The sequence below is a fragment of the Acinonyx jubatus genome, chromosome D4 (genome assembly GCF_027475565.1).
Source record: "Acinonyx jubatus isolate Ajub_Pintada_27869175 chromosome D4, VMU_Ajub_asm_v1.0, whole genome shotgun sequence".
NCBI lineage: Eukaryota > Metazoa > Chordata > Mammalia > Carnivora > Felidae > Acinonyx > Acinonyx jubatus.
The window spans coordinates 19,905,290-19,920,051 of NC_069391.1; the positions used below are offsets into that span (position 1 = coordinate 19,905,290).

Here is a 14,762-nt window from a genome sequence, read left to right on the forward strand (position 1 = left end):
CCAGAGGTCTGCTCTCAGAGCTTTATGGGAACACAGTGCTTCTGAGAGAAAACTTAGGTCTGGGATGGGAGGGTAGTGGGGGCAAAGGTAGAAGGCACTTCCAGAACACCTCCTCCTGCCCCCCAGACCCTACAGCAGAAGGATGCTTACCTTCAGCCCATCGGGCCCTGCAGGGCCACCGTCACCCTCAAGGCCCGGCTCTCCCTGCAAAGGGTGGTGGGGAAAGATGAGGAGACATTACTGGGGAGGGGGCCCTATGTGCTTTTACTTCCTCCCCCTCCCTGGGGCAGGACCCCAACCCTGTCTCCGGGCAGCAGGGCCCTGGCATGCCTGGCACAGAGCAGGTGCCCGGTAAACGGTGGCTGAATTAGTGAGCGAGCAGGGGGGTTGAGGCACCCTCTTCAGAAAGGAGGAGCAGCCCCCAAGCCACAGCCTGCTCTATCTGCAGGGTTGGTCAGGTGGGGGCGACAGGAGGTCCTGAGTTGCAGTGTCCAAGTTGGCTGGCCGGACTGGGAGGCGGTGCTTGCCCAGGGCTTCGAGAAAGGCTTCGATGCCACACGGACCTCAGTCCCCCAACTAGGCTTCCCATTCACCGGCAGCGTGACCACGAGCAAACTACCTAGCCCCCCACGGGCACCTGTCTTCTCCCCTGAAAATTGGGCTGATACCCCTTCCTTTAAGGGCTCCTGTAAGGCACAGTATAAGCACCCCACAAACGCCAGCCACTAGGTACGTTATTTCTGGAACTGGAGCGAGCTCTCATGGAACTCCTCGGTGGAATCCCATTTCTCAGATGAGGACAGCCAGGCCAAACTTAAGACTTTTTTTTCTTTTTTTCTTTTTGCCAGCAAGTCTGGGAAGGATACCAAGCCCCGGAATCCCCATCTGGCCCTCGGCTAGATTCTCTGCTTGCAGTCCCAGCTCCAGAGATGCCCCTCCTCCAAACGGCCGCCACAGGTGTTTGGGTCTCTCTTTGCTTTCAGAGCTCATAGCCGTTCAGCACCTTCTGAGGAGCCTCAGAAGTCGTCAGATGCAGGGATGGCAAAGGCGTGACAGGCGCGCAGACTAATGGATTCACCAGGACGTGGCCCCATGAGGACAAGGCCTCCGGTCACTCACTGCTCTGTTCCCAGTGCTCTGAGAGATGTGCCTGGCACGCAGTGGGCCTCAAGTAAGTGCTCGTCATTCTCTTCCCTACTGCGCCTACGTGGAGCCTCGGGATCCTTCTCAACATGGCACTCCCAGAAAACTGCCCTGATCAGTCTTCGTTGACACACAAGCGCTGCCATCTCATGGCTTCAGGCTCCACACTCATCGTCTCCCGCCCCGTGGTCTTTCTCGCTCTTTCTATGTCCTAACTCAATTTGTGGAGCCTCTGTTAACTCAGGGCAGGGGGGAGCAAGAGGCAATGGAAAAACAGGAAAGGTGAGAAATGAGGGGGGGGCTTGGGCTGGGCCTGGTGTCCCCACGAACTGAGGCCCACACTAACTCCCCCTCCCTGCCGGACTCCACATTCTGCAGCCATCAGGTGCTAGAGGATGCCTGCTTTGTACCCCTCCCGGTACCCCAGGCCACATTCAGGCAGAGACCTTGTAAACTGGGCACAGAGCATAGAGAGGTAGACAGAGAGGCATCCCAATGCTTCACAGAGAAAGAAAAGCTTTGTGGGTTTCTTCCAGAAACGGGGAAGATCACCTTCCATGGAACAGTTTTCAGGGATGAAAAACAGGTGTTTTTCAGTAAAAGTGCTTGCAGGTCAGTAAGTTTGGGGGCCCTGGATGAATCCAAAAGGAACCAGTTTCTTGGCTGCAGGCCTTCTCAGAGCCTTGAAAATGCTACTGCTGATACGTAAGAGGGAACACAGAGCATGCAGTGAGTCTCAGACGCTTTGACCGCTTTGACCACTTTGACCACAGAACCCTTTTCTTCGAAGAGTGCCTCTACAGGGTGGAAATGCTGGCCCACCAAGAGAGATAGATGGGATGAGGCTGAAGGGATTCAGGGTCTCCTTCTCCCTGAGGCTCGGGGAGGTTGAGTGAAGCCCTTCCCCCCACCCAAGCGCCCCTCAGGTGGCTTTCCAGGGAGAATGAATTTGCTTCGACTTACCCGCTGCCCAATGAGGCCCTGCTCCCCAGGGGTGCCCAGAGGCCCAAGGTCACCCTAGGAGAAGCCAAACACAAGTCCATGGGGGTGGGTGGGGCCAGTCCCAGCCCTGACTTCACCCTCCGGTTCTCACCAGCTCAGATTTGGGTGGGGAGCTGGGGAAGCACCTTCTTCCAAGGACCAAAGCGAAATTGTAAAATGCCAACCAGAGCCTCCGCTCCACGGTCGCCCTGGCCACATCAGGACCGCCACGGCCACCACCACCATCAGGCTCACGTGGACACGGCACTGTTCTAACTGCCTTTTTATTTCCAATGTGATCCCTCACCGCGACCCTGCCAGGAAAGGTGTCTTCTTTTCCGGAGGAAGACACTGCAGACCGTGGGGTGACAGAACTAGCCCGAGCCCATGAGGCTAATAAGTGACAGATTCAGGATCCAAACCTGGGTAGTTAGGCTCCAGGGAGGATCGGATGCAGGGACGGTAACTCTGTGGCTGCCCACCTTCTTTGCTCCCCTGAGAGCCTTGGAGAGAAACCCAAAGGAGGAAGAGGCCCTACATGAGCCAGAATAATGTCCCTCGCCCCCCAGAAGATGACCGTGTGGGCATGTGCGCACTAGTCTCCCTCCGTGCTGATGCCCGAAGGGCCCAAGGAGGAGGGGCTCTGAGCCCCCAGCCCTGCCCCCACCAGAAGGATCCCATTTCTGTCTGTTTTATATACGGGGTGGTTTTCTGCATTGTTCACGCAAAGGATTCTAGAACTAAGTCAACAACCAAAGTCCCAAGCCTGGTCCAACTCCCTCCGAATGGCAGGGAGGCTCAGGCACGGACAGGGAGGGGGTGTCCGCCTCTAGTCCCACACACCCTTGCGGGCTCCCCCAGGCCCTGCCTAACAAGGCCCTCAGGCTGTCAGCATCACTCATCAGCCCCGGGGCCTGTGTAGGGAGCCGCATCCTCTCCCACAGCAGAGAGGGGAGAGGGCCCTCCCCAGAGCCCAGGTATCAATGGGCGCCTGTTTCCCGGCAGGTAATGAGGGGCACGGGTGCTGAGATACAGATAGTATCGTGGGAGGCCAGGAGGTGCGGCTGCCCCAGCGTGGGGCAGGTGCCAGAGAAAACACCACCGGGCAGGGGGCAGGGGGCAGGGGCAGGGGCTCCCGGCCAGCTGGGCCCTCCACTGTGGCCATAGCCAGGACCCGCTCCCCGGCCAGGAGCACAGAGAATTCATTATCCCGGCACAAGAAAGGCCCGTTTCTCTTCCGTGGGGAGGACGTGGCCGCCAGCTGGGCGCTGGTTTCAACAAGTCACTTTTCTCTTTCATCCTGCCTTACCTTCATCCCGGCTTCCCCAGGAAGGCCCGGCTCTCCTACTGCACCGGGAGGCCCCTGCAAAAAAATGCCATTGGTCCCTCCTACAGCAAGGGCTGGCCTCTGATTGTAAGGGAGGAGATAACTTAAGCAGGCCCAGAGAGGGCAAGGAACGTGCCTGAGGTCACACAGCATGAGACACAGAGTTGGGAGCAGGCTGCAGCCTTCTCGGAGCTAGGAGCTGGGATCATAGCGAGGGTGGTGGTTGGGCCCAGGGTGCTGAGCCTTGGGGCTCCCCTGAGGCTGTTGGAGCCCTCTCCTTCCCCACGAGTGTGGTTTACCACATTAGGAGCCCCTTGGCAAGCACAGGGAGGAAAATTTCAGGATTCACATAACAACAGGGGAAGAAGCCAATAAAGGCTGTGTTCAGGGCTGACTGATCCCGGTCCTTCCCTCCAAAGCTGGGCAGGATGACTAAGGTGGGGAGGGGTCTGAGTTACCATCACGGGGATGGCCACCGCCCCTGCACGAACCCAATGCCGTGGTTCAGTTTTCTCTGGATAGGGCAGAGGTGTCAGAGGCCCCCTGCTGCATGGCCTCAAGAGGGCTCTCTCTGCAGTCAAACCTCAGTGCCGAGGTGAAGTCCCAGCAGGGGTGGGGTGCGGCATCGTTGTTTTCCCCGGTGCCACAGAAGAGGCACTGCCAACCCCCGTGAGGGCCCCGGGACCCCTGCAGGCCAGGCACACAGCAGCCCCTGGGACAGGGAGCCCAGACCCTCCCCTTATGCCTAAGGTGGATCTGCCCTTCCTGCCAGGGTGCCTAACCTTCACTTTCTGTGGGACACAGGACATGGCCATCTCCCTCCCAGGCCAGGCCGGGGACCCCCTGAGGAGGAGGGCTTCGAGGGGCTGATGTCTCCCCAGCAACGTCCTGGGACAAACAAGGGGCCCTGAGCGCTCACCTGAGGTCCCATCTCTCCAGGAGGGCCAAGTGGTCCCTGGGGTCCCTGAGGGCCCTGGAAGACAGACAGACACACAACAGTTTCGAGACGGCAGCCTGGGCCCTCTGGAGGGGCGGACGAGGGAGAGGATCCATAGAATCTGGGACTCTGCGGCCCACGCCCCCCACAGCCTGTCTGCAGCTCCCCCCTCCCTATTGGTCTCCTGTCACCCCTCTATCACCTGCACTCTCTCCTGTTCCTCCCCCTCAAATTCAGAGGGCCCTCCCCTACTCAGAAACCTTCCAGCTCTCCAAGCAGACTTGCTCACTCCATTCCCTCTGCCTGGACACCTCCCACCTGGGCCCCACCTCTAGAAACCCCCACCCTGCTCCTGCTCAATTCAGTGTTCAAAATGGCGTCTCTTGGGCCTCAAGATGTGGGACTGTAGCATGGCTCTGGGGGGCAGAAGCCTCCCGTGCTCCCCCTGCCCCAGGCAGGGAACCCTCCTCCTGCACCTCTCGAGACCATCCTCTCCTGTCCCTCCCCAGCAGTACAATTCCACTGCCTCCTCGTGGGGCACCCTGACACTTGGGCTGTTCTCCAAACCCATCCTTCCAGGGAGACCTCCTAAAGGGTCACCTCGGTTTCAAATCACTCATTGTCTCCTGTGGCCCTTGGGAGCAAGAGCAAGCTCCCCCCACGGCTTGAAGCGACCGGCCCCTGTGACCCCTGTCTCCCCGATGTCCGATGTCCAGACCCTACAGTTCCATCCTTCCCCACTTGGTGACCTCAAGTACTCTGTTCCCTCAGCTTTAGTCTGTGCTGAGCACTCTGTACACGTTACCGGTTCATTTTCACAACAGGATGGCAAGGTAAGGACAATTTATTCCCATCTCACTTGCAAGAAAACTAGGCTGAAGGACAAGAGTGCTTAGACTCAAGCCCAGAGCTCCTGAGCTCCCTGGCCAGCGCTCGCTCTCTCTACCCTCTGAGGCCTGTCCCATCAGGGTGGCAGGGCCCTGGTACTGTCTCCCTCCAGCCTCCTTCTTATATGACCACATCCCACACTCCCAGAGGTGGCCCATCTGAGACCAGCCTGCCGGGGGGCAAAGAGGCAAAAGAGGGGGGCAAGAGGGCACTTACCGGTTCTCCTGGGAGGCCCTTGGTGCCCGGAGGGCCTGAGGGACCCGGGATGCCCTGCAGAGAGGGACAGAGGTGACTTAGTCCCTTCGCGGCTGTAAGCCTTCACCACGTGTGACGGTCTGACCCCTACCCTCCACCAAGTGACAGATGGGGACACTGAGTCTCAGGGGAAAGAGGCAGGCTGGAGGGTCGTCCGTGTAGAGAGAGCGGGCAGCTAGAGCCTGTGGGGTTTCCACAGCAGGATGGGAATTTGGCTGACGTGGCTATAATCTCCCAGCAAAGCCCCACGGAATTTCCAGAACTGGTGTCACTTACCGGGAAGCCTCGCACTCCCGAGTGCCCTCGCTCACCAGCCGCACCCTGGAAACGCATTTGGGGTCATTAGAGGCACAGATCACAAAGCAGGGAGCGGGGAGGGGGCTGGCGGCCTTGGCCTGACGTACCTGTTGCCCGGGCTGGCCCGGTCTGCCCTGAGGTCCTGAAGGGCCCTGCCGAAACAGCGTGTGAAGGTGGGACAGGGTGCTGGGGGGTACCGCTCGCGGACACAGGACCCACACCCCATGGCAGATGGAAGGAACCGGTGTAATCATCCACCCCTCTCTCCACCATGCAGGTGGGAAACTGAGGCCCGGTAAGGGGAGTGGCTCGCCATAGTCACCAGCTGCTCTGGAGAACCAGGGAGCCTTTGCTCCTGCTGGGAGTAGAAGGATCTCGACTCTTGGGGGCCCTAGAGGGGGCCAGGGAACCCCGGGGAAGGCGCCAGAAGGTACCTGCATTCCTCCTCACTCCCTCAATCCCCCGGCTCCCTCTCGTTCACTGCTCTCTCTCCGTCGCCCCCCTGCTCAGACTCCAGGGCCAGGAGGCGCGGCCGTGAGCTCTCAGCCTCTCTCCGACTCCCTGCTGCCCACAGTGGCCTCATGCCAAGGAAGCTGTGAGCCTTGGTTCCGGAATTCCTGACCCAGCGTGGGAGGCATGAGCAAGGGCAGGCCACGGGGTTGGTACCTGGAGGCCCCTGGACCCCTGCTCCCCGGCTGGTCCATCTGGTCCTCGGGGGCCCTGGAATAGGGAAAAAGGACTAGCATGGTGGACAGCAGGGGTCTCCCTCGGGCCGGGAACCAGGAGGGCAGGGCTGCCCAGAGCCTTGGGACTTTCCCGGCACCAGCCTGGGGCTCCCTTCTCCTCCCACTGCCCGCACATCCCGAGCCTGAGGCTGGCCATCCGGGTGCGGTGTGCCGAGATGGCTCCACCTGGAGGGACTCCGCTAGAGGCCCTATCATTCTGGAATAGAGCCGGTGCTGCACAAATGACCCTGTTTAAAGAGACCTCGGAGGTCAGCCAGCCAACGCATTTCATAGTTGTGGAGGCTGAGGGCAGAGCCTAGCCACGCGTGGCCCAGTCCCTCCAGTTGGACCTTCAGGTTCGGCTGTTGCATGCACTTCCCAGGGCACATGTGAGGCAGAAGCAGGTGTGTGGTCCTCAATCCGTGGGGGCGAACCGAACCCTCAGGGAGGGTCTGAGTCTGCATGAGGCTGGGTGTCTGCAGCCGCCTCCTCCAGCCTGACGTGCAAGTCAATTCAGCCCTGCTCACGGAGGAAGAGCCGACATGTGGAGGGGGCAGGAGCGGGGCAGGGGTCAGGCCGCTGTTCCCTGGAGCCCCAGACAGGAATCTTATTCCTTTGAAAGCTAGGAAACCGCCTGGGGCGGGTGGAATGTGCTCCCTGCCCCCACTGCACAGATGCGAATACTGAGGCCCAGTCAAGGGCCGTGATTTGTCTCAGGTCCCTTAGCCCATCAGCAAGTGTATCTCCTCCAGGGTTCTACCTACTGGCCCATGTGACCCCCTTACAGGAACTCCCACAGAGACACAGATGGGATCTAGAAAAGGCCCCCATAGAGAACAGTGCGGTGTTTGTCCTGCAGAGGATCAGAGAGGTCATGCTGGGGAGACAAAGAGGGTCCTGTGCAGGAGGCTGGCCCACCCCGGACCGGGAGTGTGGGGGCCAGCCACAAAAGGAGGTGAGGGAACGTGTCTGGCTGGAGGGGGGGGGATGAGAGATTGAAAATAGGACAGGAAGAAAGCATTTAAAAATTGAACAAGGAAATTTCGTTTTGTTTTTTTAAACATTTTATTTTTAAGTAATCTCTACGCCCGACATGGGGCTCAAACTCACAACCCCGAGATCAAGAGTTGTGTGCTCTACTGACTGAGCCCGTCAGGCACCCCAGAAATGTTCAATTAACAATTGAGCCAAAGAAAGCAACAATTCCTCTTATCAGCTACCTGGGGCTTCCAATGCATCATCTCCACACCAACGGCCTTAAATAGAGCCTCATGGGGGTGCCTGGGGGGCTCAGTCAGTTAAGCGTCCGACTTCAGCTCAGGTCATGATCTCACAGTTTGTGGATTCGAGCCCCACGTCAGGCTCTGTGCTGACAGCTCTGCGCCTGCAGCCTGCTTTGGATTCGGCGCCTCCCTCTCTCACTCTGCCCCTCCCCTGTTCGTACTCTGCCTTTCTCTCAAAATTAAACATTAAAAAAACATAAATAGTGCCTCACAAACTGAATAAACCCAGGACAGGGGACGACGCCGAGCCTCAGTTATCTTGTCTCGGAAATGAGGCTGAGAATCTCTCCTTTAAGGTAGGAGATAACCCCCCCCCCCCCCCCCCCCCCGCCCCGCCGGCCTCTCATAAGTGCTCAGGAACAGCCAGATCTGCCAGAGGAGGTGGCAGGTTCCCGGAGGACAGGGACACAGAGGAGTGGCTTGGCAGATCTGGCCTCAGTCCCTTTCTCAGAGCAGGCAGCTTCGAGCACGCTACGAGAGCCAGCTGAGAGCTTTCAGAGACCCAGTACTGCACATGATTAGAGGCTGCGGTTGCTGGTTCTGTTGCTGGAATGCTGTGTGGCCCTGGGTAAGCCCCTTCCCCTCTCTGGGCCTCTGTCTCAGATGGACCCTATCAGGCCGTGTGTCAGGCTTTCCGCCCCTGATTCATGAACAGGGGCCCGGTGGAGATAGAGACACATTGAAGGGGGGACATCCCGAGCCACAGGAGCTGGGACAGAGGCTCAGCTGCTGGGTGGGCATCAGGGCCCTCCTGAGGGCTGGCTTCTGGCCCCTGGCCTCTGTCTCTAGCCGAGGCACAGACCTCCCTGGAAAGAGACATCTCTGGGAGTGCAGTGGAGGCCCAGAGGTGTTGATGGCTTGGTCTGAATCACACAGCACCCTATTTGTCCTTGGAATCAAGGCCTTTCGGAGAGAACGGTTTTGAGATCTGTAATAATGGTAGTGAAACAGTGGTGGTGGCGAGGATACTCACAGCTCTCATCCTCGTTTTGCAGTGAGGAAACGGCCTATGGTCATGCTGCTGGTAAGCGGAGAAGCCAGACTGAACCTAACTCCGCCAGACGCCCATTTCTTTCCACCACTCCCTGTCATTGCTTCTCAGCGTGGGAGTGCACTCCCCATCATGGGGGTGTGCAGGTCAGGGCCTACAGGAGCCGTGAAGGCCCGAGCAGGATGCTGGAGAAGACAATGTCTAAATTCCCTGTTAGCTGGGAGATGGCGATGCCTTGGGAGCCCCCAGGGAGCTCGGGGAGAAGCTGGTGCTGCCTGGAGGGAGGAGGGGGCCCAGCCACCCTCCCCCCACCCCGGCCCCCTAGGGCAGGGAGAGGAGCAGGATGGGCCCATAGCTCTTGCTCTGGGCCACGCTGTAGCTCGTCCTGTGTGCCGAGGGCCCCCCAGTCCTCGCTCCTTCTCCAAGTGAACACAGGCCAGCCAGCGCTGCTGGAGGCAGGCCTGGGTTTTCCATCAGAACCACATGTCTGTCCTCTTGTAGCCACTCCCCAGGAGGAAGCTTGCAGTCAGAGCCGGGGCTGCCCTTCAGGCAGTCCGGGACAGAAAATCTGGCCAATTACAGCTCTTGTGACAAAGGGATGGACAGCCAGGAGGGAACGAACAGGCGCCCAGCGCCTCCCGCACCGCTGCCCTATCGGGTGCTCACCGAGCACAAGGAGCCTGCAAAGGGATTTAACCCCAGGGCCCTCTGGAGAGGCTAGTTCTGTTTTGTTCACCCATTTTGCAGAGGAAAGCTAGAGGCCCAGAGAGGAGTCAGTTGCCCAGGGCCAAAGAGGGAGAGCCAAGATTCGAGGAGCTCTAAGCCCCATTCATGGGAGCAGAGTCTAATGTCAGGCACGTGAACCTCAGAATCCTCACGACTCCCTCAAAGTGGGTGGTGGAGGGAGACTGTGGAATCCCCCAGGTAACGAACAGGGATTTTAGACATCGTCTTTTCCAGCACCCTGTCCCAGAGCAGACCCCGACCTCCACATCCCCCTGTGACGGGGAGTTCACTCCCACACTGATAAAGAGTGACTGGCGGCCGTGGGAAAAATGGGCATCTAGCTGATGTGCGTTCATACTCTGGGTCCTTACAACTTCCTCCTCATGTCACCCACCAAGGCCTGAGGTTCCAGAACTGATAACTGGGAAGGCTGGGACTTGCCCCTGTCTGACCCCGAGCCCCCGAGGCCTGTGGACCCAGACCCTGTCAGCAGTTCTACCAAGAGCCAAGGGCCTAAGGGCCCATCTCGTCCCCTCCCGCACATGGGCAGAGACGCAGGCAGGGCCTTCTACATTCCCCATGGCACATATGGGGAAACCGAGGCTTGGAGGGTGGCCAGGTCTTGCTAAGGTCACTCGGCAAGCCAGTGGCTTCGTGGAGGCCTGTCCAGAATTGAGCTCTTCTGCAGGCACAGTATGCATCTCTCTAGGATCCCCCCCCCCCCCATCCTTTAGTTACCCCTCTGTGAAGTGGCCAATGGTGGACCATGAGGCCAGGGACTCAAGGGGCTGTTCCCACAGGTTTTGCATTCCTGCCAAACCCAGCAGGGGGGAGGAGCTCATGTTCCCGATGCTTCCCTCCCAGCCCTGGAGACTTTTGATGTGGTTTGGAGCCTGGGTTTCCTCAAGCAGGAGATACATTCTTCAAGCCACTGCTGGGAAGGGGAGGTAAAGCCAGCGGGGGGGGAAGCTGTGAGTTGAGGACCTTGAACCCTCCAGCTAATCTGGCTTTCTGGGGCAGGGGGTGACATGCTCAGGGTCAAGGTGGAACTGGCTGCCAGCAGGCCTGGGTCCACTTGCAGAGACCCAGGACATGGCACTGGGAGGGGCCCTGCTGGGCCAGAGGAATGCCTCTTAATCCCCCCTCTCCCTGGCTGACTGTTCAGGCCATCTGGTTTGGGGGAAAATTTAAAACCACTTGAAATTCAGCCAAGAGGAGACTGATCACAGATCCCCTGTATGGAGCTTGGATATCAGGCCTCGGCTGCCGGCTCTACCTGTGCCTTGGCGTTTCCCTCCTACAAGGCTGCCTGGCCCAGCACCCGGACACCAGTTGGGGGCAGAAAACCACTGCATCAGCCCTCCCTGCATGACTGAAAATGAGACTACGTTCAGTATGCCAAAGAGCCAGGTTCCCTGGGTCCCCATCCCAGCTCTGCCACTTTCTAACTGTGCAACCTGAGACGAGTGACTTAACCCCTCTGTGCCTCAGTTTCCTCGTCTATAAAACAGAAATAAGAATAGCACCTTCTTTATAGAGTAGTGTTGAAGATTAAATGAGTGAAACATGTGACAGACAGTACCTGACACACAGTAAGGACTAGTGATTATTACCTCGGGCCACTGTGCTCAGGCCAGCCCTTGCTTAAAATCCCCTGTGGCTCCCCACTGCCCTTGGAAAGCAGCCCACAGGCTTCGCTGTGCTGTTCGCAGGCTTGGCACCTGCTAATTCTTCGTCTCATCCCTCTCGCCTGCCCCTCTGCTGAACCACTGGAGACCCCGCAGCATGCCACACCTTCTCTCACCTTAGGGCGGTCCGTTGCCCAGAACCTGGCATCAGCTCAGCTGTCTTCCTCTCCTGAAGCCTTCTCTGAAACCCTTTCCAGGCTCCCAAGCTGCCTGTGCATCATCACCATCAATGTGCCAATGACCCTATGCTATGTGCCAATGACCCTATACAATCTCTTTGACCTACTGGATTGAGCCACACGAGAGCAGGCAGGGGTCATGCCTGTCCCATTCTTTGCAGTGTCTACAGACCCTTCAACAGTGGCCGGCACATAGTCGGTGCTAAATAAATGGCGGTTGAATGACCAACTAAATGAATGGATGGACAAACACAGGTACCACAGAGCTGGCCTGTACCCACTGGATGGCGAGGCCTGGAGCTCAGAAATGGGCTGGAAGAGATGGCTGGAAAGGGGGTCCCAGGCCAACACTCAGGCCCAGGATGAGCCTGGAACCCCATGTGATTCCTGGAAACCACCAATCTCAGGGCTAGGCAGGGGGCAAGGACCAGGAGGGAGCCTCTCTGTCAGGTGGCCCCTGCCAGCATCAGCCCCCCGGGGACTGGGCCCTACTTACCCGGCGTCCCTTTGCTCCCCTCATGCCTGGTGGACCTCGAGATCCTGGAGGACCCTGTGGGGAGGAGAAAGAGTTTGGAGAAGCCCCCTTTCCGGTAGCAAGGGGGCGAGAGGGAAGGCTAGGAGCATGGGGGTGAAGCCTGGCCGCAGCCTTCAGACAGGCAGTGCTTGGGAGCGGCCCCTGGGCAGGCCCAGTGCCTCTGCACAGAAGGATGCAGCCCAGTGGGAAAAGCTGTCCCACTGGGAGAAGTGGCCCACAAGCCGTAACCCTGAGCATGAGTCAATGCCCTAGGCTTGATGTGGTGGGGTGGGGGGGAGGGGGGGCTTAACCTTTCCTGGGAGTCCTGGAGTAAGAAGAAGCCTCCCTGGATGGATGAGCCATTTTCTCCTGTATCTCAAAATCGACAACCAGAAGCTACCATGCCATGCCTGACCAAGGTTCTCCTCAAATGCCCATTCCCCCTTTTCTCTCTCCATCAGCAAGGAGACTATGGCAGCCCCGTGATCTGTCCCCCGCCCTGACCCCGACTATCAGCTGCAAGCTTTGACCAGGGCAGAAAGAGCCCTGGGGTAAGGACGGGGGAAGAACCAGACCGTAGTCCTGGGGTGAGGGAGGGGGAGGCAGGGAGAAGGGAACAGGGCCTGGCCCAGGGAGGCCGCCGGTTATCTGGTTTGATGCAGGAATGACAAGAGACGCAAGGGAGAGACAGGGAGGGAGGGAAGGAAAACACAGGGTTGCCTTTGTTCTCCAGCACCTGGCACAGCGCAGACCCATGACAGGAACGTGGGGACCTGCTGAAGGACCCACCAACAACCTAACAACAGGCGAGGACAGAGGGTGGGAAGGAAGCTGGAAGGAGGAGGAGGAGGAGGAGGCTGCCTCATTGCCTCATTTCTCCCCCGGGTTCCGGCCCGGGCTGCACACACCAAGCAGCGCCTTCACGCACAGCAGGCCAGCCGGACCCCTCCACGAGCCTCCCAGCTCAGCAGCGAGCCTCAGACGGGGCGTGCTCCTTCTACAAGGAAGAGGCAGCTTCAGCCCCCTGCAAATACCAGGGAGAGGCCCAGCTCCATTTGGGGCCTCAGGAAAAAGTTGCTGTTCCCGTTCGTCCCTCCCCACAGCCTTGAGGGGTACAGACCCTCCATCAGCTGCTGCCGAAGGGCTGACGTGAGGGGCTGGGTCCCAACTTGCCCCTTGTCAGCAGAGCAAGCGGGGTGAGGACCCAGGCTTGGCCCAATAAGAAAGCAGATCTGACCCTGGGATGGCAGGAGATGGGAAGATTGGGTGAGGACGAGCCATTTTACAGCAGGATCTTGGACCGCAGCAGGCATGCAATGCATCACTGGGAAATTTCAGGAGCCAAGTCTTGACTCTGAGGCAGTAGAATAGAGGACTTAAAGGAGCAGACTGCTCCATCAGAGAGCCAGGTTCAAATCCCAGCCCTGCCACTTCCTAATCCTGTGACCTTGGCAAGTGATTTCCACCTTTTGGGCCTCTGTTTCATCATCTATAAATGGGGATAAGAAGAATCCCTAGCTCCTGGAGTTGCTGGGAAGACAAAACGACATGGGAAGTCCCAGCAAAGGGTAGCTATCGGCTCTCTCGGTCGGGGGGGGCGGGGGCAGTAACTCGAGGTTCTGGAACCTGTCCCCAGTCCCCCACATAATGAAGGTCCTGATCTGGGCTGACCTCGATGGGCTGTAGGAGGACATGGGTATTAATGTGATTGGAAAAGTGGGAAAATATTCATCAGATGTGAACGGTATCATCAGAAATGTCACCTTAACAGTAAGTCTTACTAATAATTGTGGTAATCACCGTATCTAATAAATAGTAATTCTTATTACTACCAGTCATTATGCACTTAGTATACGCAGATCATTTGCTGAGCATTACAGCATGCACTGTTACCACTTGTTTCTCATAACAACCTCATCATGAAGGTAGTACGATGTTGGCTTACGGACGGGGAAACTGAGGCGCAGAGAAGATGTGACTATTGCCAACAATCACACAGCTAGAAAGTGGCCAGGATTTGACTCACATGTGTCTGATTCTGAAGTCAGATTTCTGGACCTCGGTGCTATGCCGCTTCCCAACAGCACTAGGGCAGCTGGCTGGCCGGGAAGCACCCCAAGAGATCCAGGTGACCCAGCCCCATATGCAGCAATGGCGAATCAATGGCAACCTTGGGGTCTGAAAGCAGCGTGTGACTGATTTCACTCAGTCTGAGCCACCCCCGCCCCCCAGTACAGTTAGAAGCACTGAGGAGGACACAGAGTGGGGAGGAGGTCTGCGGAGCCACGGAGGTAGAGGATTCAGAGGCCAGCACCTTCCCTCTGTACGCTGGCTGGGACATCCCCTGTTTTCCCACCTCCCACTAGCCTTCCATGTTGCCTCAGCAACTCTGTTCCAGGCTCCTCTTCCCGCTGGACAGATAGGGAGCCTGAGGCCCAGAGAGGCTGAGGTCTAAGGGCAGAGGAGCTCTAACTTGCTGATGGACCCTAGCCTGGGCACCTCCCACACTGATGGTCCCCAGTCACTGTGTCTCTAGGAGCATCTGCTAGACCCTCGTACCTGGGTCCCGTGAACACTGGGGACCCTCGTACCTGGGTCCCGTGAACACTGGGGAGAGAGATGGGACAGCAGCCTTCCGGCTGGGTGGGCTAGGACCCTCAGACTGCAAGTTGGGATCTTCAGCCACCAACCAGCCCCTCCAGCCCCAGGCCAGAAGTGGTTTGCCTCCTCCCCATTAACAGGGAAAGATATGCCATCAGGAGCCCAGAGTGCTGGCTCTCATCCCACCTCTGCACTGTGAGTTTTCCACCTCATGAAAAGGATTGTAG

At 58.2% G+C, this 14,762-nt stretch overlaps 1 protein-coding gene across 9 annotated transcripts in view; it reads right to left on the reverse strand.

Moving 5' to 3' along the window:
- Nucleotides 1-14,762, reverse strand: part of COL27A1 (collagen type XXVII alpha 1 chain) — a 140,129-nt gene that overhangs the window by 34,344 nt on the left and 91,023 nt on the right. For 7 of the 9 annotated variants that reach the window (XM_053204727.1, XM_053204730.1, XM_053204731.1 and 4 more), the window contains 10 exons: nt 11,917-11,970; nt 6,495-6,548; nt 5,936-5,980; nt 5,808-5,852; nt 5,493-5,546; nt 4,371-4,424; nt 3,434-3,487; nt 2,547-2,627; nt 2,107-2,160; nt 151-204 (listed from right to left, as the gene is read on the reverse strand). In XM_053204727.1, coding sequence (XP_053060702.1) covers nt 151-204; nt 2,107-2,160; nt 2,547-2,627; nt 3,434-3,487; nt 4,371-4,424; nt 5,493-5,546; nt 5,808-5,852; nt 5,936-5,980; nt 6,495-6,548; nt 11,917-11,970 — 549 coding nt within the window. The remainder of the gene's footprint in view (nt 1-150; nt 205-2,106; nt 2,161-2,546; nt 2,628-3,433; nt 3,488-4,370; nt 4,425-5,492; nt 5,547-5,807; nt 5,853-5,935; nt 5,981-6,494; nt 6,549-11,916; nt 11,971-14,762) is intronic. The other 2 variants (XM_053204732.1, XM_053204733.1) reach the window with 1 other exon arrangement.